At 52.5% G+C, this 22,911-nt stretch overlaps 8 protein-coding genes across 8 annotated transcripts; 4 read left to right on the top strand and 4 right to left on the bottom strand.

Annotated features, from left to right (window-relative positions):
• Nucleotides 1-595: 595 nt before the first annotated feature.
• P170DRAFT_418227 (H(+)-transporting V1 sector ATPase subunit H) lies at nt 596-2,428 on the bottom strand. The gene is made up of 3 exons (XM_024847206.1): nt 1,984-2,428; nt 1,407-1,923; nt 596-1,351 (listed from the first exon to the last, which is right to left on the bottom strand). The coding sequence occupies exons 1-3, from the start codon at nt 2,285-2,287 to the stop codon at nt 739-741; spliced, it is 1,434 nt and encodes a 477-aa protein (XP_024699154.1). The 5' UTR covers nt 2,288-2,428; the 3' UTR covers nt 596-738.
• Nucleotides 2,429-2,567: 139 nt separating this feature from the next.
• P170DRAFT_418226 (M protein repeat protein) lies at nt 2,568-5,587 on the top strand. Its single transcript, XM_024847205.1, has 3 exons — nt 2,568-2,944; nt 2,993-4,461; nt 4,521-5,587. Exons 1-3 carry the CDS (start codon nt 2,785-2,787, stop codon nt 5,424-5,426), a joined length of 2,535 nt encoding a protein of 844 aa, XP_024699153.1. The 5' UTR covers nt 2,568-2,784; the 3' UTR covers nt 5,427-5,587.
• A 497-nt stretch (nt 5,588-6,084) lies between these two features.
• On the bottom strand, nt 6,085-7,554 carry P170DRAFT_430860 (5'-methylthioadenosine/S-adenosylhomocysteine nucleosidase family protein; the record flags this gene model as incomplete). The annotated part of the gene is made up of 2 exons (XM_024847986.1): nt 6,085-7,076; nt 7,230-7,554. 2 exons carry the CDS (start codon nt 7,552-7,554, stop codon nt 6,085-6,087), a joined length of 1,317 nt encoding a protein of 438 aa, XP_024699152.1.
• Nucleotides 7,555-10,299: 2,745 nt separating this feature from the next.
• Nucleotides 10,300-12,916, top strand: P170DRAFT_63494 (uncharacterized protein). The gene is made up of 2 exons (XM_024855309.1): nt 10,300-11,623; nt 11,681-12,916. The coding sequence occupies exons 1-2, from the start codon at nt 10,412-10,414 to the stop codon at nt 12,863-12,865; spliced, it is 2,397 nt and encodes a 798-aa protein (XP_024699151.1). The 5' UTR covers nt 10,300-10,411; the 3' UTR covers nt 12,866-12,916.
• Nucleotides 12,917-13,176: 260 nt separating this feature from the next.
• Nucleotides 13,177-14,447, bottom strand: P170DRAFT_418220 (ankyrin repeat domain-containing protein). Its single transcript, XM_024847204.1, has 6 exons — nt 14,364-14,447; nt 14,286-14,311; nt 14,059-14,187; nt 13,877-13,999; nt 13,478-13,807; nt 13,177-13,395 (listed from the first exon to the last, which is right to left on the bottom strand). The coding sequence occupies exons 1-6, from the start codon at nt 14,419-14,421 to the stop codon at nt 13,345-13,347; spliced, it is 717 nt and encodes a 238-aa protein (XP_024699150.1). The 5' UTR covers nt 14,422-14,447; the 3' UTR covers nt 13,177-13,344.
• Nucleotides 14,448-14,589: 142 nt separating this feature from the next.
• P170DRAFT_441297 (WD40 repeat domain-containing protein) lies at nt 14,590-16,441 on the top strand. Its single transcript, XM_024850283.1, has one exon. The coding sequence runs from the start codon at nt 14,831-14,833 to the stop codon at nt 16,193-16,195; it is 1,365 nt and encodes a 454-aa protein (XP_024699149.1). The 5' UTR covers nt 14,590-14,830; the 3' UTR covers nt 16,196-16,441.
• Nucleotides 16,442-16,565: 124 nt separating this feature from the next.
• Nucleotides 16,566-19,267, bottom strand: P170DRAFT_459420 (origin recognition complex subunit 1). Its single transcript, XM_024851867.1, has 3 exons — nt 18,411-19,267; nt 18,226-18,353; nt 16,566-18,167 (listed from the first exon to the last, which is right to left on the bottom strand). Exons 1-3 carry the CDS (start codon nt 19,212-19,214, stop codon nt 16,670-16,672), a joined length of 2,430 nt encoding a protein of 809 aa, XP_024699148.1. The 5' UTR covers nt 19,215-19,267; the 3' UTR covers nt 16,566-16,669.
• An 817-nt stretch (nt 19,268-20,084) lies between these two features.
• On the top strand, nt 20,085-22,851 carry P170DRAFT_514153 (uncharacterized protein; the record flags this gene model as incomplete). The annotated part of the gene is made up of 9 exons (XM_024855181.1): nt 20,085-20,089; nt 20,144-20,166; nt 20,263-20,586; nt 20,650-20,692; nt 20,748-20,877; nt 20,932-21,168; nt 21,229-21,818; nt 21,885-22,175; nt 22,233-22,851. The coding sequence occupies 9 exons, from the start codon at nt 20,085-20,087 to the stop codon at nt 22,849-22,851; spliced, it is 2,262 nt and encodes a 753-aa protein (XP_024699147.1).
• Between the last annotated feature and the right edge of the window lie 60 nt (nt 22,852-22,911).

Here is a 22,911-nt window from a genome sequence, read left to right as displayed (position 1 = left end):
CCAGCCAGCCAGACACCGTATGGAACTCTCTCCAATAGACGAGGATCCACTCTATTTGATTTCAAACCCCAATAGTATGCAGATGCGATGATCAATGAAGGGAAAATCGAAGAAAAAGATCCAAACCCCACGACCGGGATGGTTATCAGTGAAAATCCACACCCAAAGATAAGTCCGTCGGGGCCCACGGAATGTGTTGCGATAGCGGCTGATCACCGACTGCGGTCCACCGTCTGTCTCAGTCGCACTGGAGCATTGCCGAGCACCTTATACAGTGCAAGTGGCAGACTAGATTCTGAGGATGAATATAAGCATACGAGGGTGAATTAGTGCAATGTGGGGGACAGGGGGGATTGCCGATTGAGTCTCTGGTCGGTTCTTTTCCTTCTCCGCTTAACGCAGGGATTAACCGGGTCTTCTCCATGCGGGGTAAGACTGCCTCGTACTCTCCCCGGTTCTTGCCAGGCCGGTGTTTCAAGGGATGGAACGAGAATTGGGTTGGTTGAGGATGTCATGTTGGGGATGTGTTCGTGGCAGTTCTGCTTCGTTGCCAAGGGACATACGGTTGCACGAATATGCGGAATGGATTCTCCTTAATCGCATTGACCAATATTTCTATTATGCACAGGAAGCTGTACCATCAATGCAGCATTCGATTCTTACAAATGCTCGAAGCCCGACGAGAAAAAAGAAACAGATTGGGTAGTATAGACAGGCAAAACACAAGAGAATACAAAATCAGTCATCAAATGTATACCGCAGCCACTCGCCCACTGCCCGCAAACTCTCCCATCTCACCGTCTCGTCTTTGTCCGCCATCAGCTCCATCACTCGCGCCTTCAGTCCCAATCGCTCCAACTGGTTCCGTCGCTCGGGCAGTTCCTTCACTAGGTGTCCCACGTCATTACAGGCGATCGCGAGCACCTGCTTGTCATTGTCCCAGCTCTTGGAAATGATCTCGGCCAGCTTCTTCGGGAGCGCGGCGTTGGTGTCGTCGAGAATCCGGCGCGCGTTGTCTTTCCAGAAGGTGGGATTGCGGTGGGGCGGCGACCAGCGAAGGTGGCCCGATTGCAGTTCGGCGGCGTACTGATCGAACGTCGTCTGCGTCTTGGTGTACTCCTCCAACATATCCGACAGGTATTTGAGATCCTCGAGGAGGTCAGGGTCGGTCAAATGACGGCCGGAAAGGTTGGAGAGAAGCGCGGAGAGGCGCACAAACACCGCTACCGGGAGGAGGGTCGTGCGGTTGGAGGACAGGAGGTTCTTGAGGGTCGCGAGGAGGAGGCGCGTGGTCTTCTCCTTGGGAGAAAGACGCAGAAGGTGAGAGTACAGCTGGATAATCTCATGATCGCTGCATGCCGTCAGTACAAAAGCTCGATGACAGAAGCCGGCCGGAAATAACTTACGCTTGAAGATCATCGCCGATCAGACTGCCTTCGAAGCTCAGCTGCCACAGAACCAGGAGAACGCGGTATAACAGTTGAAGGCCAACTCCGCCCGCCAGACCGGGCTCGATGCGGGAGCTACCAGCCAGAGTGCTGGAGCCAGTGTCCTTGGCTCCGGCAGCAGCGCGGAGGATCTCAACCAGGGGATCGACCGTCTCTTTCCTCTGTTTCCAGAAGAGCTCTCGAGATCGCGATGTGCGTAGCAGCGCCGACAGTTTCTGAACTCCAATATCCTGCAGTCCGCTGTCTTGGTTCTGGGTCAAGCTAGAGAGGTAGGTGAAAAGCTGCGGGAGCGCCTCCTCATCCCGCGGAGTAGATTTGGACGTGGACACGAGGCTGATGGATACGAGGTTGGTCAAGAATGTCGAGGTAAGCAGTGGGATGGGATCTTCGGTGTTCGTGGAGTGACGCAGGAGGGGAAGGAATGGCTTGTAGGGGCTGGGATGCGCCACCAGTGCGGACGATAGGGACGGGACATCTGTTCAAGTCAGCTCCCAGTTCGCAGGAAAGGGCCCGGTCACTCAAACATGACACGCACCATTGATCAGGTCGGCTGCCAGCACAAGGATGTATTGTACAATATCGGTTCTCCTGGACGCCAAGTCCAGCACGCTCTTGCCGTCGGAGCTGCCAGCGAGCAGACCAACATAGCCCGGAAGGTCTCCCTCCACCGTCTGACGTCGTTGCTCCTTGCGGACCTTATCGACCGCCTTGATCTTCTTCAGATGATCATCGGTGATGTTACCTGCGCGGACAGCCCCCTCCCAAGGGATCGGACGAGCTCGAATATTGTTCTGGAGTGAGCTGAGGTAGGCCGGGGGCTCCAACGGCATGGACGACATGGTGTCGGGTGGGGGGAGTCAAAAAGGGGGAGGGTGGGACAGAGACGGGAGCCTGCCCGAGCAGAGGTATGGCAGAGGGAGGAAGATAGAGAGAAAGAAGGAGATACGAGAAGGAGGGGAGGGTGTGAAGAAGAGGGAGGGAGAGCTGCGACAAGTTGAGCCGGTCGGAGGTCAAGAGAGAGCGACGACTGACGTTCTCTGCCAAGCCCCGTTAGCCCCGATTGGATTCCGTCTTCAACGCCTCGTCCACGCAAGCCATTTCATCTTCTTGCTTCGTCTACGTTGATCGCGTCGCTCCCAGTCTCTCGTTTCTCATCGTGTTCGTGCAACTCCCCCCCGTGGGCCGCCCGTTCTGTTGGTCTTGTTGGCGACAACATCTCCTCAACGTCAAATCAAATCGTCATTGTCAGCATCCGTTGCCTTTCATGACGGAGAGAATCGATTAGGTTCACTGCTAGGCATCATAGGAGCGATCACTCTTGTCTGGCCCCACCATCATGGCGCAACAATCTTCCAAGCCGAAATGGAAGGTCGGATCCTTCCTGCAGCAAGCAGTCGCCGGCGTAGAGTCGAGACTGGACCTGATTTTGGCGGAAGAAGATGAGCAACAACAGTCGCAATCGAAATCCGCGACGGCAAAGCCCAACCAGAGCGGCAGTATGACACCCTCGCTCCCACAGCTTCTTTGTATTAACTTGGTTCCAGATCTCTCTCGGAGTTCATCCAATGCCCGCAAAAACGATCGCCTTCAAGAACGTTTAGCTCGTGCCGTCGTAAAGAACAATGCGCCGGGAAATGTCAGCTCATCCTCCCCGCCAAGCCGCGTCACTTCGCCCGTCTCGAGTCTGGCCGCCAGCAACGATGCGCGTTCGAGTTTGGATGTCGAATCGAATTCCGGGATCCCCGATAAAGCCGACGAACTTCCTCAAAGCTCTCCTCCCCCACAAGAAGAAACGGTCGACGCTAGGACAAGCCATGACTCGAGCGTTCCTTCACGAACCTCGAAAGAGATCGTCGCTTCGTCTGTTGACGATGTTGCACCGGCGGATAGCGGCGCTGAGAATGTTATCGAAAACTCGAAAGATGCGGATGGCCCTGAAATCCCACCCGCCGATGAACCCACCAAAATTTCCCGGCCTTCACAGGATCTCGTTGCACCCAATACGGACACAGCGGTCAATGGCGATGAGAAAACGGTCGCACAATTGCGGGAGGAACACAAAGCGGCCGAATCGCGCTGGCAGGAAGAGATGTACGGATACATCGAGCGAATCGATGCCTTGCAGTCTAAACTAAAGTATCTTGCGAAAGACGCTGCAGACTCGGCTAAGAAGGCGGCCGCCACAGCGGGCCCTGGTAGTGTCGAGAAGCAACTGCGAGAAAAGGACGAGAGAATCGCATTGCTACTAGAGGAAGGACAGAAACTTTCAAAGACCGAGATGGACCACCGAACGGCAATTAAGAAGCTCCGTCAGCAATTATCGGAAAATTCCAAGCTCCAGACGGAACAGAAAAAAAAGACCGACCGACTGGAAAGGGATCTGGCCAACTCAGAGGCGCGGGCCAAGCGAGCGGAGGCGGCGGAGAAAAGGGCAAACGGTTCCCTCACTTCGCAGTCTAAGATCTCCCGAGATCTCGATGCAGTCACTTCCGAGCGGAACGCGCTAACTCAGACCGTCGAGGAGATGAAAGGTCAGCTTGCCAGAGCGGTCGCGCGTGCCGAGGCCGCCGAGGAAAAAGCACACTCAGACGCCTTGGAACAGGAAAAGCGACATGCATCCGCACTGGAAGAGGAGCTGGCCAGTACCAAGATTGAGCGTGACATCAGCGAGGAGAAACTGAGGAGAGAGATCAGCGACCTGAAGGAGACCATTGGACAAGAAAAGGAGAGAGCTCGCATGCTCGAAGCCGAGCTAAAGGGTGAGCAGTCAATCTTGGAGAGTAAGATGGAATCGCTGCGTTCGAAGGCGGAGGAAGCTTCGTCCGGTGTCGCCGGTGATACGCAAGCCAAGCTCCTGCGACAGATCGAGACACTGCAGACGCAGTATGCCGTGGCCAGTGAGAATTGGCAAGCCTTGGAGGGCTCGTTGATGGCGCGACTAGCCAATGTCGAGAAGGAGCGGGACGAAGTCGCCAAGCGAGAAGGAGAGATGCGACGCAAGATCCGAGAAGTGGTATGAACCATAGTCAACCCAAGAGCCAGAGATTGCACGCTAACATAACTGCTACACAGAGCATCAAGGTCAAGCGAACCGAAGAGGAACTAGAGAACGCCAAAGAAACCGAGCAGGATCTGGAAAACAAACTGGAAGAACGCGGCCAAGAGCTGCAAAAGCTCGAGCAGAAGCTGCAGCAAGCCGGTGACGACTTGAAATCGGCACAGAACGATCTCGTCGACCAAAAGAAGGTGTGGGATGCGACATGGACGCAGAAACTAGAGGAGGAGCGGTCCAAGATCCGCGAACACTCTCCTTCGCCAATGCACCTGCTCCGGACAGAATCCCCCGTTGGCTTTAGTCGCCGATCGAGTAACCTGGAGCCCGTCGGCTCTCTCTCCGATCACCGACCCACGAGCCGCCGTCCTTCGACCTTGCAAATGACCTCGTCGGAAATGGGCACTCCCCCGCGACAGAACTCCTTCCCAGCTTCCGTCGCAAACAGTGTCTCGATCCACCAAATCCCCGAGACTCCTTCGATTGCCTACGAGCCGGACGAGTTCTTCACCGGGATAGGCACCCCGTCCGCCCACGGCGGCGCACAGTCACGCGGAATCAACGACATCATCTCCGAGTCGACCGTCGGTGCCGGCCCCTCCGTTCAACTTGTTGAACGCATGAGCGCCACGGTCCGTCGCCTCGAGAGCGAGCGCGCAGCCTCAAAGGACGAACTTGCGCGGATCACCACACAGCGCGACGAGGCCCGCCAGCAAGTCGTCGACCTGATGCGCGAGTCCGAGGAGAAGAAGGAATCCGACGATCGGATCCAAGAACTCGAGAAACGTCTGGAGGATCTCGACCAGCGGTATCAGACCACGCTGGAGATGCTGGGTGAGAAGAGTGAGCAGGTGGAAGAGCTGCAGGCGGATATTACCGATCTTAAGAAGATCTATCGTGAGTTGGTCGACAGTACCATGAAATGAGCGATGCGTACTAGACTCTTCAAAGTCTTAATTTTTGCTGTTCTTTCGTTTTTTGCCTTCTTCTATTTTTCATATTCTTTTCTTCGTGTGTATATATAGCATTTCACGGTAGACGGGCTCCGATTTAGACGACGTTATGTGATACAGATTTTTAGTACCGCAGGAAACTTTCCCTCTGCTTTAGGTTCTCTAAATATATTGGTCTCCATTCTATGTTTAGTCCCAGATTGGGCGTACCATTTCTACTTTCGATCACCAATTGCACCACGTCATACTCGTATCAAACCAGCTTGGCTTGTGTTTATAGAAGGCCGCAAAACTACCATGAAATAGTTTATTGTAGTCCTGGAAGAAGGCTTGCTCGAGGCCGGCTCAGCGGAGGGCGAGGCGGATTCTAATCATTATTAGGGGAAAGGAAGGGAGAATTGGAGGACCAAATGGTTCTGGAGAGTTGGGATAAGACGTACACGTGTAGAAAATGGCTATTTTGCTCGGTACTCCGCATCTACGGAGTGCTAGATTCGTTTCATGTTGAAGAATGCTCGAACATCAGCGCTTTATCAAGACCAGCAGATTGACGAATTCCGAGTTGCGCAATGATCCAACTCGTCATCCTGCTCCTCAGCGAGCACTTTTCAGGTGTCAGACACCTCAGTTGCTAGAAACCGAGGTCGTTCAAGAGGACCCACTGGGCCAAAAGCGCCTTCATGCAAGATGCTGCGACTGCCGCACCATAGCCTTGCCACAGCTTGTTCTTGTGGCTGTCTGCGTAGTCGCAGACTCCTTTGACGATGACGGTGGGAAAGGTATCCCAAGCTCCTGCGGCCTCCATCTCAAAACCGATTACATCGTACTTCTCGACAAGTCGGTCGCGGTCCCGTGCCGATTTCATCACGCCGTCACTACATGCGACTCGGCCAAAATGTACCACCGGGTGCGTTGGACCAGACTCACGGAGACGGGGCCGGGCCACTGTATGCCCTGGCTCACATCCAAGTTGATCGCATGATGTATCAAGAGCATGTTGGCATACGGCACCGCTGGTCGGGTCGCATGTTCTGCAAGTCTGCTCTGAGCGGCACTGATGTTGGTATGTGGACTCATATAAATGATCCCGATGGGCACCGGGATATTCTAGGCTCTGACCAGTTTTTGACTGAAGGAGTGCGTTCAGGGTGCTATTTGTGGCATCGGCCACCCGGGTATAATAGTGGTCGGTTTCACTCAGCATGCGCAGGAAGGAGCGCAGACGCTCAACCGGCCGCCCAAAGTTATCTTCTGGGTCATCCTTCGGAACAAACCCGCTTTGATAGTAGCGACCAAAGTCTACCTGTTTCAGGCCAGTACTGATGATAATATCACCTAGTACAATGTCTTTCTTCGTGCGGGAATTGTAGGGGGCACCGCCGCAGACTCCCACCACGAGGCACAAGCCCACGTTTGGGAAGGAAGATTTGAGACGCATTGCACTGCTGGCAGCGTTGAGCTTTCCCATTCCCGGGAGATGGACGACAACTATGGAAGTCTTGCCAATGCGGCCGGTTGTATACGCATTTGCATCCTCACGAGCTGCCTCGGGCAGGGTTTCATAGACCTCATCCATTACGGCCATCACTGCATTCGACTCCACACCCAGCGCGCAGATGACGGCTATAGTATATGTCTTGGAGTCTAAGTGAGAAACCTGCTCATTGTCGGAGTCTGAGAAGGGACTCCAACTTCTCCCAAGTCTACACTGATTCACCACCTGTCGCCGCTTGACTGGGGAGTTGTGGACCAAGGCATCCGGATGCGAGCGCTTACCATGGTTTGAAAGTCGGTTTTGCTGGGCTAGGAGTATGGATCGTTGGTCCTTGCTCTTACCCAAAGATAAAAGAAGATTATCAACATCTTCTATATTGGTATTGAACTCATCCGCCAGTTGATCCTCGATGGGCGACACGACTTTTTCATATAGCCATCGGCAGAGGCGTGCTGCACCAGCGTCATCGGGGACCCAAGAATCCCAATTCACACAAGCTCCAACTGCGTTGCGATACTGGGTGTGCATATCCCATTCCGACTGCTCCCATAACCGTTGTGCGGTGAACAGGTCGGTGTTTGGGTCCTCTGACCCGTCGGGGGCCATGTCGGCTGCATCTCGTAGCTCGCCAATATGCTTGCCGAACCACAATTCGAGCAGGACTATCCCGAGAGAGAGAACAAAGGGACTGGAATGAGCTAGGTCCTGCCAATCAGCCCCGCCTTCCTCTTCCCCATCTCGCTCTGGGAGACGAGCTGCAAGTAAAGGTCGCGGAACGACCTGGCCCTGATCTGTTTGCATAAAAATGACACGAGTTGAGGTCAAAGTCTTCGGCAACCAGCCAGTTTCGAAGAGCTGCAATGCGGAATGAGCAAGCACTACGGCGAGAACCCGGCGTAATTTGAGAGGTAACGGTGGCGTCATCTGTAGGATCTCTTCGAGTGTCAAAGCTTGGTTGTATGTGGGCGCTGAGGCTCGCTCACGGGGAGGCGGTCTTTTCGAGATTTTCCCGTTTCGAAGGCCCAGGTTCAGAATCGACATATTACTTGCTGGAAGAGCAAGACAAACTGAACCGACCGTTTCACTTCGCTGCCGGGGAGCTTTTGGTTCCGTAGTGAGTGTATATCTGATAGTCACTTTCTGACTAGAATCGGGGCTCAAATCATCTTGTGATGATGGTACCACCGAGCCAGAGCCAGAGTCTGAAAGGGCCACATTGACGATCCCATCATACCACTTGTACGATGCGGCCGAGGATCTAGTGAAAAGGACGTTGAAGTCAAGATGGGCGAGCGAGGGTTCCCGACGGCAATGGGTCTGAAGATACAGCATTGAGCCGCGACAGGAGTTGCATTTGCATTGCCCATGGTCCGAAACACATTCGTGTAGCAATCTTGCCAACGCTCGGGTTTTCTCAAACGATGGTTGCTTCTTGCGGCGCTTTGGAGGTAATGGTTGCGTGTCGTCCATACAAAGTCGATCGAGTTCGCGGACACATTGACCGAATCTAGACACAATAGCGTACTGATCGCCATCGAATATACACAAGTCGAACGTGCTGCAGGAGACGGTACCAGCCCGGAGGCCTTCGAGCGAGGGGTACTCTGAGTTGTCCTAGTCAAGCCTGCTCAGTATATGACCCATCACCTCCGCACCGAACCATCATTACCTCCGTCGAACTTTTCTCCTGCCGCAATATGCGCTCCAGCATTCCCAGAATCTGTTTTATCGTATCCACGAAGGCATCTCCGGTATGTGTCATCGAGTCCGGACCGATCAGTCCAGCGATAGCCGTCTGTCGCAGGCCCAGGAGGATGAGGTCGGCCTCGAACAAAACGTAGGGAATGCGGAGCTCGGCATTGTCGCGATGCTCGGAGACCCTTTGGCTGGTGATGCGGGCGAAGTGGGGTATCACCGCTTGAAGCAAATAGAATAATTCAGTGGCAGACTGGTCCAGACTTCCTGACGCGAAAGCCATCAGGAAATCCCGTATGAGCTGGTCATGTGTAGGATGGAGAGGGAGCTGAGGATTTGTAAGGGGAAGAGTTTCTCTCAGCCTCCCCTGAACAAGCCGCATTAGCGCTGACCAAGTAACGTGATTGTTCCCCTCCAGCATCTTCCCTTCTCAACCCTAGTCAAACCACGTCTTCTACCTATACCTGCAATCTCATGGTTGTGTTCGGCCATGGAAGCCTCAGAAGGCCTGCCAGCGGACCGTCACATCTCGACCCAGGCTCAGAAAGCACTCGTTGCTCTGGAAAAATGTCTTCAGGTTTCGGGCTCGTGTTCCCAGCTGGCCGAGGTGCAGCTCGCACGCTTCAATCTGTGGGCCACGAATATAGGTGTTTTTGCCAAACATAAATCCTCGTTGGACTTTCGTCTACGGGATAGTCCAGACGTTCAAAAAATTATCATCAATCTACTCGACATTCTGGGAATATATGCCGGGCATGGTGCGTAATCCGAGAATATTTCCTCCTTTAATATAGCTTTATACAATGAATAGACTCGAGCTGATGATGTTACAGCTCTTCGCGCTGAATTGGAGCTTTTGTCATCAAACGGTGTTGGTGAAACAGCTTCAGGGTTGTCAGCTGGGAATGAGAATACGACTTCTAGGGCCCACGCCAGCGACTTGATGTCTTGCCAGCAAACATTCCAAGTTCGACCACCGAAAGAACTATCTATTATCCAAGCGTATCAGTCAGTGGATGATACTATCAGTCGTCTTCATCGGCTGTCAACTGCAATACGCAATGCCGGTGTGAGAAACCCCTACTCGCGCATAAGCAGACTCACCATTGTTGATGAGAACGGCGATGATATCAACGATCTGTTCGAATCCTATGTTTCACGGGTCCTTCACGTCCGATATTCCCGATTATCAGTTCTTCTGCAACGCCGAATCACGAACACGATTTGCTTTCGGCGTCGTCGGTTTCTCTACAATAGGCTGTCGGGACAAAGGAATTACAGTCAAAACGCGCCGCTAGCAGCGCCAAATGGGCGAGGAATTTCTCATTTATCTACACCACCAGCTAGTCAGAGACGCCCTTCAATATCTGGTGCAGCGCAACGCCTCTTAGCACCTGCGCTCACAAGCCGAACAGCATCCACATTTTATCCTCATCGGTTTGAAAACCCACGTCCATCCGAGCCCTCTGTTGCCTCCACAGTGTCACCACGAACGTATGTTCCGCGGGTGAATGAGAATATTCCTAAACCTCCTTCTATCGCTTCAGGACAGAAAGAAGCTCAATGCCCGTTCTGCCCATTTGTGGTGGATGCCAAATATTTGACCGGTACACGCTGGATGTATGTTGAGAGATAAAAGAGATCCCTTCCACCACTAACCCCTGGCAGAAAACATTTCCTGGAAGACCTGGAACCGTACGTCTGTCTCTTCGAAGACTGCACGAGTTCCCATGAGCTTTTCTCCTCCGTCGAGCAATGGTTGGCACATATGAAAGCCCACCCAGTACCGTCAACAGAATGGGTCTGCTCCATGCGCCATACAGTACCCTCTAAGACAGTGATGCAGAGTGCCGAAGAGTTTGCTAGTCATATGAGAGACGAGCATACCGGTCGCTTTACTGATATACAGATAAAAAGTCTTCAAGATCGAGCTGCGCGACCCGGTTCCATGTTCCCCGACTGTCTGTTCTGTGACTGGTCATTGCCCCCAGATAGCGAGCAGGAGAGAATTCCAGGCAGTTTAACACCCGTCGAAGAACACACCGCTGACCACCTGTTTGATCTGGCACTCATGTCACTTCCGCAAACGTGGAATACCAAGGGTGATGGCGAAGACGAAAGAGATAGTTTGGCGAACGTTTCCCTTGACAGTGGTAATCAGAATAGCCACAGCGTGCTGTCACAGAATCTGTCGGGTTTCGACAATAGCAGTTATCGGAGCCCCTCGGCTAGCCCGTTGGGTGATGACGGAGTCACAAATACCTTGATACAGGAAGGCATGACGGGCTCCCAGTCCCCTAGCCAGATGCTACCTGGACAGGAGATGATGGTTCAGCAGCAGCAGCAGCCCCAGACAGCCTCGCAACCCCCTGTCACTGTTCCTCCAACCGCTCCACAAGTCGAGCCAGAGCCCCAAACCTCGCAGCCTTCAGCGCAACAGGTGGGAGAAGACGTGACGATAAAATCCAAGGCTACGGCTTCTGGTAAAGGGAACAAACCGTCTTTTGCAGAGCAGACATCCAAAAGCAAGCTACACGATGGTGAGCCCACGGAAGAACAAAGCACACCTATGCAGAAGCAATTCGAGCCTGCAGTTTCTCAAGGAGGACCTGCTTTTCCTGAATATAAGCCCAATCTGCCTTTCAATCGGGCAGAGATGGCGGCTATGACGCGGCAGCAACGTGCTCAGTTGGAGATGCATATACGGCAGCGTCGGGCGCAAGGCCTTGGCTTAATAAGTATGGCGTCTGCTGAAGATGCCTGGAACAATTTACCGGAAAGGATTAAGATGATATACGATGAAATTGTTAAAGCTGCACCGCCTGATGAGCCTGTTACAGTTGTTTCGGAGCAGAAGGCAACCATGTCTCAGCAGCTGCGTGACTTGATCAATCACCTGGGTAGAATGGATGCACTTGTCCAATTCATTTCAAATACTATCCCTGATCAGAAGCGTAGTGTCCGCACTTTACTTTCATTGGCAAGTCTCGATCACCTTTTCTCTAATAAGATTACTTGGCTAATGATATTTATATAGCGAGTACAATTAATGAGGCAGTTTAAACCAGGTTCTAACTGGGAGCTTGCCGATTATTACACTATCACTCCCAGGGGCCTCGAAAATGCGATCAATTACATCAAGGAGATGTTCGATCATATGAATACTCACTTAGACCGCGTTGCTGAACAGAACGGTCAGAGATCGTCGATGCCAACTCCATCCCAGGAAAGCTTTTCTTTGCCATCAATCAGTTCTGTTCATATGCCTTCACTCAGACTCACCGGCTGCCAATGGGCCGACTGTGTCTATGCTTCTAAGAACTGGGATTCCTGGGAAGGCTTGCTCCGGCATATTGAACGAGATCATATCTTAGATCGTGAAGACCTTTATGTTTGTTCGGTTGATGAATGCTCACGAAATTTGCCGAACAAAGCCGACCTCATGGCTCATCTTCAACTACGCCATCAAGACAACCCAAAGGCCATGGAACAAGACCGGGAGCTGAGGGAAAACGTGACTCAATCAGCGAGGGTTCTCCATTGCAAGTGGAGCAAATGCGTGTCTACAGACTTGTACTCATCCAATGAGCTTGTCCAGCACATATACACTACTCATGTCGCTCCAGAGCCCTGGTATGATTATACGCATTCTCATAACGCAATGGAAGCCGATGCAAATCTACCAACAGAAAATGACCCACAGGATGTGACCGTGGAAGAGGAATCCGCCAGTATCAGATGCATTTGTGAATTCTCTCATGACGACGGCGCCACGATATGCTGCGACAAGTGTAACAAATGGCAGCACATCATATGCTATTACGAGGATGATCTGAATTATCCTGAAACCCACGTGTGCGGAGAGTGCCAGCCCCGGCTATTCAATATCCAGCGCGCGAAGCGTATACAGGAGCAACAACTTGAACAAGCAGCAAGTCAACACAGAGAAGAGAAATCTTCCAAGAAGAGAAGACACAAGAATGCAACAGGAGATATCAGCAAAAGAAACCGCAAAGGTTGGGCTGAATCCAGCCCTCTACCACGAAGGGCCGGGCCGGAATTTGCACCGGATCTATTTCCACATGAAACTGAGCCTTTTAGAAAACGCAAACTTCGTACGCCGTCAGCTCCTCTACCCCGATCTGCAACCAGCCCGCAGAACGATATTCGAGACAAAAAGATTTCTCTCCAAGAGGACCAAGACCGGCAAATGAAGGAATAAAGTGGAATATCTGAAAGGGCTAAGCAGTGGGCAGATCCAAGGCCAACGGACGAAACATTAGCAGAGCGAGATATATTAGAAAGAGCTTCAGGTTTAAATTAGTCAAAAATAGCAAAAAATCGGAAGAGCAGATTCAAAGAGGCGGCGACGAGTCGTTACTCTGGTCCTCGTCTTCGGCAATGCACAGGGCACCACTCTATTGATATACCTATCTATCTATCGTAAACTGTTAATTTCCTGGCAAATTTAGAGCCTTGCAAATGCCGGTGGTGTCAAGAGAACAAGGTTTGATCATGCTTTAGGCTGTTAGTGCCACTATTACAAGAAAGCTTAACTTTCAATGAACTATTTATTGTTAACACACCCTTGGGCACATTGATTGGTTGCAAGGGCGAAACACTTCGAGAGAAGCTGGGTATCTGGATTGTTACGCCCCTTTCAAAGTCCTAGACTGATGCATGGTCAAGACCATGGACATCTTACAATTCTACGCCCTCCCTCTCAGCAGTCTGGATGATATATCCCCGAACCTATATCCGAACAATCAGCATCACTATCCCGAGCAAACGCAAAACCACCACGCATAGTCAAGAAAGGAAAAAGGCCACAAACCTTTCCATCAGGAGCCATATCAATGGCCAATCTCCCATCAGCATCCCTCTTATCCGTCTCCGCACCCGCCTTGAGCAACGTGATCGCCGCATCGCCATGGCCTTCGCAGATCGCATGATGCAGCGCCGTCATCCCGTCCATATCCGTCGCGTTGACAGGACTCTTCCCATCCTTCAGCAGAATGTTGATGATGGCCGTCGATCCGATGGCCGCGGCTCGGTGAAGCGGCAGTTGTCCGCGCTTATCTTTGACTCTGGCGCTGCATTTATTCTCTATTAGGGTGCGGACGGTGGAGATGTTGGCTTTGGAGGTCGCGAAATGGAGGGCGTTCTATTCGTGCAATTTCATTCGATGGTTAGCGTTTGCGTTTCTTGCGTGCATGTGGAGGAAATGGTGTACCTGGCCGGAGTTGCTCTTGGCCGTCACGTCTGCGCCTTTTCGGAGTAAGAGCTCGATGATGGCGTCGCCCTCGGCATTTTTCAAACTCGATGCGATCATCAGTGGGGTCCAGCCCGATCCGTCCTGATGATTTGGTCAGTCTCTGTCTATGAAGAGCGGGTGGATTAGCAGATGGCGCGAACCTCGACATCGGGATCAAAGTTCTTGCTGGACACTAGGAGCTCGACGATGGGGAGGTGGTTGTAGGCGACGGCCCAATGGATCGGTAGCCGTTCATCGTCGTCTTTCGTGTTAGCTAGCTTCGGGTTCGCCTGGGACCGGGTCAGTATAGGTTTTCTAGGATGTGATCGATGCTGTCTGTTGGCTGGAGACAGCTCCGGCTGATGCGGGGCAGCTTCCGAGCACTCACGCTTACGAGGGATTCGGCCGTTTGAGCTGGAGAGAGTTAGATGTTATGCTGAGTAGTTATGTGGATGAAGGTGCATACTTTTGCCCTCCCGGGCGGCCTCGTGGAGAGGGAACTTTGCGTCGTGATCGGGATCCATGATGTTATCGATGGAGAGACGATCGGAGTGATAGTTGGAGATGCGATAAGAAATGGCCGTTGGGGTCGACACCTGATGGCGTCTGCCTGAATGCCTCAGGCACTAACAGCTCTCCGCCAAAAGTCAAAAGGAAATTAAGGTCGACTCGTTCCGTCCGCGCAGTTCCTCATTCCACTCCCTTTCGCCCTCCACCATTCGCTTCTCCGGACGTGTCCTCCGGCGTTGAACAATATTTGGAGGGTCTTGGATTTGCGGTCATCCACGAATTCAAACCTCGCCCACGACAAGGGTTTAGGACGTTAACGACACGCCTTTTCCTCCATCACGCCTCTCGCGATACGTCGAATTAGCTCCACCACCGTTCGAGAACTTTTTGACCCTGCGATAATACGAACCTTTAATCGCAATAATGGACGTCGCTCCGTCCCCACTTTCGCCAGAAGATGCCGTGCGCACGTCTACCAAAAGAACCGTTGAATTGTTCGGCTCCGACTACCTCATGGTCACGCCCTCGACAGGAAACGGCTCAATCGGAGTTTCGTACCGCCGCAAAGCCGAATACCAAGATGTGAAGGAACTCCCACCAGCTCTCGCCGAGAAGCAAGCCAAGGCTGTCGCCGTCGGGCGCGCAAAGCGACCGAAGACACAGATGCAGGCGCAAGCACCTGTGGATGGCAGCGGTGCTTCCATGTCCCTGGTGAAGAGAGCCCCCGGTCCCCAGGCCGGTGGTGTCGGTGGCGAGAACGAACCCAAGAGTTTGATTCAGCGACCCTCCGCGACGCGACAGCAGAGACCCGACTGGCACGCGCCGTGGAAGCTGATGCGTGTGATTTCGGGACACTTGGGATGGGTGCGGAGTTTGGCCGTGGAGCCGAATAATGAGTGGTTTGCTAGTGGTGCCGGTGACCGGACGATTAAGATCTGGAACCTTGCGACGGGCGCCTTGCGCTTGACGCTGACGGGTCACATCTCGACGGTGCGTGGCCTCGCGGTGTCGCCTCGTCATCCGTATCTCTTTTCCTGTGGTGAGGATAAAATGGTCAAGTGCTGGGATTTGGAAACGAACAAGGTCATCCGTCACTACCACGGCCATCTGAGCGGCGTGTACACGCTTGGTCTCCACCCCCGTCTCGATCTCCTGGTCACCGGTGGTCGTGATGGTGCCGTCCGAGTCTGGGACATGCGAACCCGAAGCAACGTGCACGTCCTGACCGGCCACAAGGGCACCATCGCCGATGTGAAATGCCAGGAAGCCGACCCCCAGATCATCTCCGGCTCGCTAGACGCCACCGTCCGGCTGTGGGATCTCGCCGCCGGCAAGTCCATGGGTGTGCTCACCCACCACAAGAAGGGCGTGCGCAACATCGTCACCCACCCCCGGGAATTCACCTTCGCCAGTGCCAGCACCGGCAGCATCAAGCAATGGAAGTGCCCCGAGGGCGACTTCATGCAGAACTTCGACGGCCACAACGCCGTCATCAACTCCCTCGCCGTCAACGAAGACAACGTCCTCTTCTCCGGCGGTGACAACGGCTCCATGTCCTTCTGGGACTGGAAGACCGGCTACCGCTTCCAGAACATCGACACCGCTGCCCAACCCGGTTCCCTCGACGCCGAAGCCGGCATCATGGCCTCGACCTTCGACCGCACCGGCCTGCGTCTGATCACCGGTGAGGCCGATAAGACCATCAAGGTCTGGAAGCAGGATGAGGAGGCCACACCCGAATCGCATCCCGTTACGTGGGCGCCTACCCTGGGTCGTCAGAGATATTAGATCCTTTTCCCTCACCTTTTTTATACCCCCGTGCTATCCTGGAAAGATTGAACACTTTCGAGATCCAGAAATCACCACCTATCTACCCTTACCTGCTCCGTATCCATCTATCTACCTGTCCAAATATCTACATGTCCTGCGCACTCTTATGGCGTTCAGCGTTTTTGATGTCTATTTACTTAAATCTGGAATTGGGGAGGGTTCGCAAAAGGAATTGAGTGACTTGTTTTTAATTCAAACTTCAACGATTTTTGTATCATACAAGCGTAAAAGTCTCCCTTATCTATTAGCTTAGGCTGCTCGAACAATAGAGTAAGGATCGATATCTCGCGCTTTGACATAGAATGGGTATCATTTATAATTAAACTATCGATTGTGTACTAGCTACCCTGACCTTTTGAAATCTCACCGAGCTGATGTACGCCATATATGCTTCCAACTATATCAATGTTGTACAGAGTGTGCTTGAACACCTTATGAATCCATCCCCAACCCCAGCGACTTGGCTTCTACATCTTCTCGGAAAGCAAGCTTGACGTCCTCGACGGCCGCTCGGAGCCTGACTTTCCCGGTGCGGTCTCCCCGGTTCGATAACAAGGAGCTGCCGGCAGGGCCTCTGGCACCGGTCCCGTATTCGACGGCCAGGACGCCCGAGTTCATGAGCTCCATGGCTGCTTGGCCGAGGGATCGCACGCGCGCGCTGTTGGCTCCGCCGCTGAGGAGGAACTCTTTGACTCCGGCGCCGGCGGCGCCTGCCACGGCGACGGCGGCATCGGCGATCCGTTTCGCTTCATCGATGACGTCGCCGAAGGTGGATTCGGAGATGCCGGTTCGCTTGATGCGGGCGAGGAGAGCAGCGAGGAAGAGCTTTGCCGAGAGGGGGAGGCAGCGCAGGGATTGTTGTAGGGGTGTAGAGGTGGCTTCTTGGATCGCTTGTTTGATTGTGGCGATAGTGACACGGCCGGTGGCTGGTTTCTGGGGAGGAGGGTCTTTCTGAGGCGATTCGCTGATCGGGGGGAGGGTGGCTTGCTTGCTGGTGGACTTTTGTCTGCGGGCCGGGGTCTTGCTAGGGGTTGGGGGGAGGGATTCGGTGTCGTCGCCGTTGGGCTGGTCTGCGTTTGAGACTCGGGCTGCGGCATCACTGCTTTGTTCTGCAATCTCCACGGCTCGACGGCAGATGTCCAGTGCGCGGCGAGCATCACCACTCACGGCGGCGACCTTGCGACTGGCGAATTGGACGGCATCAGGATCGACGATGTTCCCGGGAACGTTCGCCAGACGGGTGCTGATGATCTCCATGAGGTCGGTATGCTTGTAGCCAGGGAATGTGATGCGAGTCAGACCTAGACGGCTGGAGATCTTGTTGCTTAGGGTTCGCTCGGGCAAATCCATGGTGTTTGCGACGGCGAGCACGATGAGACGGGAATGGCGCAGGGCTGGCCAGTTGAAGAAATTGTACATCACGGACTGGTTTTTCGTTACAAGTTGATCCAGTTCGTCCATGAGAACGACGCACGAAACTCGTCGTGGGGATGGATGCGAAAATTCTCTTTCCAGCAGATCGAGTGCGTGGGAAGGCGAGACGCGGTCGCCTTTAAGGGCCTCCCACAAGAGCGAGTAAGATTGATGGGGATCCGTCACTTTCATCCCATTGATTTCGACGAAGATGAAATCATCCATCTCTTCCGTTAGAACTGCGGCATTGAGCTGCGCAACCACCTCCCGCACTGTCGCCGTCTTCCCCGTTCCCGGCGTTCCTGATATGTAGATGCAGGTTCCAGTCCCCTCCATAATCGCAGAGCTCAAATGCGTATAGACGGTATCGAACTCGTTCTTTCGGCATGGAAGCGACGTGGGAACGGTGGACACATGCAGTAGGTTGCGTGCCTGGCGATATGGCGAGGCAAAGTGGGAAGGAGAGAGGACACGGGTTCCGAGAGGCGTAAACTCGAGCGGTTTCTTGACAACGATTCTATTGAGAACATTATTAGCAGCTGTTTCGGATCATTACATAGAAAAGTGGATGTTACCTCTTGTGAGTTGGTGTTGTCAGAGGTTTCTGTCGTCGTGATTGTGGCGTGGTAGCCGTCGAAGCGACTTTTTGCCTCTTTCTCGGAGTCGTGGGTGTAAAGTCGTCGTCCTCTTTGGTGTCCACGTACTGTGGAATCTGTTAGCATCACACATACTCCCAGCTCATGGTATGAGTGGCACTCACATCATTGTCAACTTGTTTGCGCTTCTTCGCTGACTTCAGGCCATTCTTGATCATGCTAATCAAGTCGAAGATCTTATCTTCCTGATAGACTTGTTCCCATACGAATTCATCGGTATAGCGTCCCTGAACTTGATTGACGCCTCTGCGGCAGACAATGCACTTGTTGTACTCAGACAATTCCTCCTTTCCCTTCGGAGGAGTGCCGTTCGGGTATTTGGCGAAAAAGGCATCCTTCGACATCACCGTGGCTTTACCATTGACCGATGTCAAGGGGTTGGTGTTGAAATCGGCCGTCAGATACTGCTCATTGGGCAAAGCATCCGCCCGTCGCTTGTTTCGTGTCGACATGAACTCATCCGGCGAGGCGAACCACATGATGTTGACTGTTTTGATGACCTCTCCCTCAACCTCATCGTCATCTTCTTCCAAGAACTCCGTGATGATCCCAATCCAATCCTTCCCTGGCTCCGGAGACTTGAGCAGCACCACCTGTCCCAGTCGGCATTCGAACGAGCCCATGCGAGCTCCGACAATCTTTCGCCGGTTCTTTGCGTTCGGGCGGGATGAACGTCTTCGGCTTGACTTCGGCGTGTCCTCCGCAGCACCCGTTGTCGACTCCTCTGCCGCATTGTTCTCGGAATTTTCGTCGTATATCCAGTCCCAGGGAAGATCCTCATCGCCAAGCTCGTCATCAGAGTCGTCGCGGACCAGGCCTCCTTTGGTCACCCATTGCTGCGCACGCTTTCGAACATTGCGCTTGCGAGACTGCGAGTGATCGGTTTCGTCCGCAGGTCCTGGAGTCATCTCCGCCGTAAATGGTGTCAATGGCTTGTAGCAAATCCGAAGAGAGATTGGTTTGCAGCGGAGGCAAAGCGAGCGAAGGGAGAAAAAGAAGCGTCACGTCCGGAAAGGCGCGTCGTCCACTTTTATCCTTTTTGGGATTAGCGCAAACCCCGGTCCGCCAGCCAATCGGAGGCTGGCATTGGATCTATACAACAACCGCAGAAGGAACAACTGAGAATTTCCCTGTTTTGGGGTATTTTTCGTAATTTGTTCTCGCAGCTGACCTTTGAAATCTCCAATGGATCCTGGATACAGCTTCAATACCTACGACCTGGGAAGAAGGGGCTGGGTGCCCAGGTGGATTCACTACAGCAAACGACAGACGTGGCCAATGCATGTATCCGGTCACTCTGGCTGCCATTAACCGCATCACTGTCTAAGACCTTCTCTTCAATCATGGACTCCATTGGACATAAAATCTGAGTACCGTTGCTAAGAGACCAGGAGGTGAGGTACTTCCCCTCATTTGTCTGGCAGAAACCATGGCACGTGCCATTCCCTTGGCTCTTCTCTTCACCTTTCCTTCACTTTCCTCCATCACTCTTTCTGCTTCACTGCCCATTGCCACTATCTTGACCATCCATCCCTCCTGCTTTCTCTTTACCTTCATTTCAGTATCTCCTTTAGAAGGAATTCTCATCTTCTACAGAGTCTCAGCCTGTCCTTTCCCATAGTTTCATTTGTCCCAGGACAATGGTCGGTGTGCAAGAGTATACCTTTTGATCAGAACGCACCTCGATATCTCTTAGGCCCTGCAAAGTTCTGGCCTCTAGCAGATTTCTCTTACCAAGCGGCCTGGCATAGACTGTCGGCCCGTTCGATCTGGCAAACATGGAGTAAGTAAATTCCCAGTCTATTTTAGTTTTCTATGTTGACTAACTTCATTGTAGCCACGAGACTTCAGGTGCTCAAGGTAAGACTGGCTACTCTCATATACAAAAAATAAGACTTTCTCTCAGTCTACTCATCTCTTCTTCATTTACACCGAACCGGCTGACTTCTTTTGCAGAATGGCACTTGCCTGGATACGGACGTATCGCAACCAAGCCAGCCATTCGGCACACTGCTAGTGAAACTCGAGAATCGACTTCTAAGCCCCCCACTCCGAAGAAACCCCAGAGTCAACAACCAAAAGATGGAGTACCGATTGAGATACCAAGTGGAAAGCCGTCGTTTGAAAACTGGCAAAGAGGCCCGCCTCGCCCACAGAGAGGACGCGGTGGGTTCCGTGGTAAATCGTCATCTGCAGCGCCTTTCTCGTCGCGTCAGTCAAGGAACCTCTTTCAGGACTCTCCTTCGAAGTCAAAATGGAGGGCCGGCAGCGAACCAGCCTGTGAGTCTCATCTATCACCCAGCTTGATCGACAAACAATACTTACAGAGTCTAATTTTTCTAGATTCCATGAAGCTACCCGCCACCTTTGGCTCCTTCAAACATGAGTATGTTCTGCTTCACCTTAATGAGTGCCAGGCTAATCATTTAATTTCTACACAGGTTTTTTGGGGTGGCTAGAACGCATATTTTAGGCGGAGGCCATTCGGAAGCCCATGCTCGGCAGGAGGTATTTGACGCCATCAACAAGAAAACCGGTGCATATGTGAAATCACCATACTATGATGAGTCTGTAAGTAATTGAAGGCTCTTGAAGACATAGGGGCAAGTAACTAATGAGAAAAAGGCCATCTGCATATGGGGCGAGACAGCTCAGGTTACTGCAGCCAAAGAACTTCTCGAAGGCATCCTTTCGAAGTGCATTAGCTTACAACGCACCTCCAACAGCAAGAGATTTGACTGGTCAAAGATCGCCGCCTACTCTGACAAAAAAGAGGCAACTGCTGAGATGAGAGAGAAGCACGAGAGCATGGTGGTTCAGCTAAGGAAGAAGCCGGACATGCCTTACGTGTTTCCGGAGCAGGTCAGCAATTCAAGCGACTCTTCTCACTGTGGCCAACTACTGACTTAGTTCTCTTTCTAGCTCCTATTCCTCTGGCCCAAGGAAGGTCCGTCCATCAAAGAGGCACTTGGACAAGATCTCGAAGCTCTTGACCTCATACGATCCCAGTTCTTCTGTCATGTTTTTGTCTTAAAGGATGTGCCGGATTTCATTTGTGTCCTCGGTAATGACCATGACACGATAAAGCAAATCGCCCACCGTTTAAGGACCAAGTGGGCTGAAGTAACCGCCAACAGCAATATCAGATCCAAGATTTACATCGTTGAGCCACCGGATGCAGGATACATGAAAGGAAGGGTCGTTGTTGAAGAGAGCGACTCTCTTCATAAGGCCTCGCTTTCAGGAAGCCCGTTGAAGGGACCCCAGGTGGAATACTGGCGCAACCGAGCGAAGCTCATACGCTCGAAAAACGATGATCGCATTCTAAGCGCCATTGAAAAATCGCTGAAGGGGCTTGTTTTCGTGCGCGGGTATCTGCGAATGCGAGTGAACCTTGGCTCGTTTATCCTTGAGAATTACAGACTCCCTGCCGATAATAAGCCATCTTATGGCTTTGAAGAGTTTAGGCAGATGCTTCTCAATGAAAACACCAAAGGCCGATTGATCCCAGGGTGCGTTTTCTATCTTTGAATCCTCGAAATATGGAGCTATCTACTGACTATCAAAATGCGATTTAGATTGAAAGTTGACGAAATGGAGCTTCTATCCAGGTGCTACAAAGCAACTCATCTCTTCGAGCCTTGCGAGAACACATCTGCTTCGTTGAAAGACGTTGAGCTTGCGTACTCTGTCAATTTCGAGTTTCTAGGGTCCAACAATTCGATGCTCCGGCTGGAAGCAGAATTTTCTAGACGTCCCGGCGCCCAGGAGTACGAGATTACTCAGAGGCGATGGCTTAGACCGAGGGCGAGTGGCCAGTATATCGAGGGACAGTCCCCTTTACAGATTGGGGTCATTGATTTTGAAAGGTACCTCCCCTTACAAGTTTCTTTTATAGCCAGTCAAAATGAGCTAAACTGGTTTAGATCGGACTGGCAGCTTGAAGTCAAGTCTCTCGAATTCTACGAAGCATCTTCAATTGACGCTGCGCTGAAATCGTTTTCGCATTCAATCGGTTTCCGCCGCTCCTCCACCATGGGTGACATCTGCGCGAAGCCCCAAAGGAAGGTGGTATTTCCCCCATCCGCTCCCGTGGCCAGGTTTGTTGAAAAGACCGCCATACGTTATCGGCTGAAAGGCACGGAATACATTTTTGAGATTGCCCGATATGATGAGTATGGTCGCATCAATGCCCAGGGGTTTCCGGGGCAGAGCTTGGCATCTATGACGTGCGAAATTTCTGATATCCCCTCGACATCATGGGGTGCTTCGGTGTTTGCTGCTAATTGGGACATGTTGCTGGGACAGCATGGTGACTTATCCGTCGGACATTCGGCGCAGTACAATACCAACCTCGATACTTTCTTCCCAACTCAGACAGCGACGCCTTTTGAAGGCAAGCATGCGGGTTTCTGGGAGTTTATCACTTTGGTGAAGGAACTAGCCGCAATGCTAGGCTCGACTGCCCCAAATTCTACCCCAAACGTGGCCAGTATCAAGAATCCAGGGACTTTGCTGCAGACGGACCTGGGGACTTTGTTCTGATAAATGGTGTCTTTGCGTGGGTGCCTGTGGTCATCTGAACAGTCGGCAATGGTGCTATGT

Source organism: Aspergillus steynii (assembly GCF_002849105.1).
Source record: "Aspergillus steynii IBT 23096 chromosome Unknown P170scaffold_10, whole genome shotgun sequence".
In the NCBI taxonomy this organism is placed as follows: Eukaryota; Fungi; Ascomycota; class Eurotiomycetes; order Eurotiales; family Aspergillaceae; genus Aspergillus; species Aspergillus steynii.
This window is presented reverse-complemented; position numbering and strand designations above follow the sequence as displayed.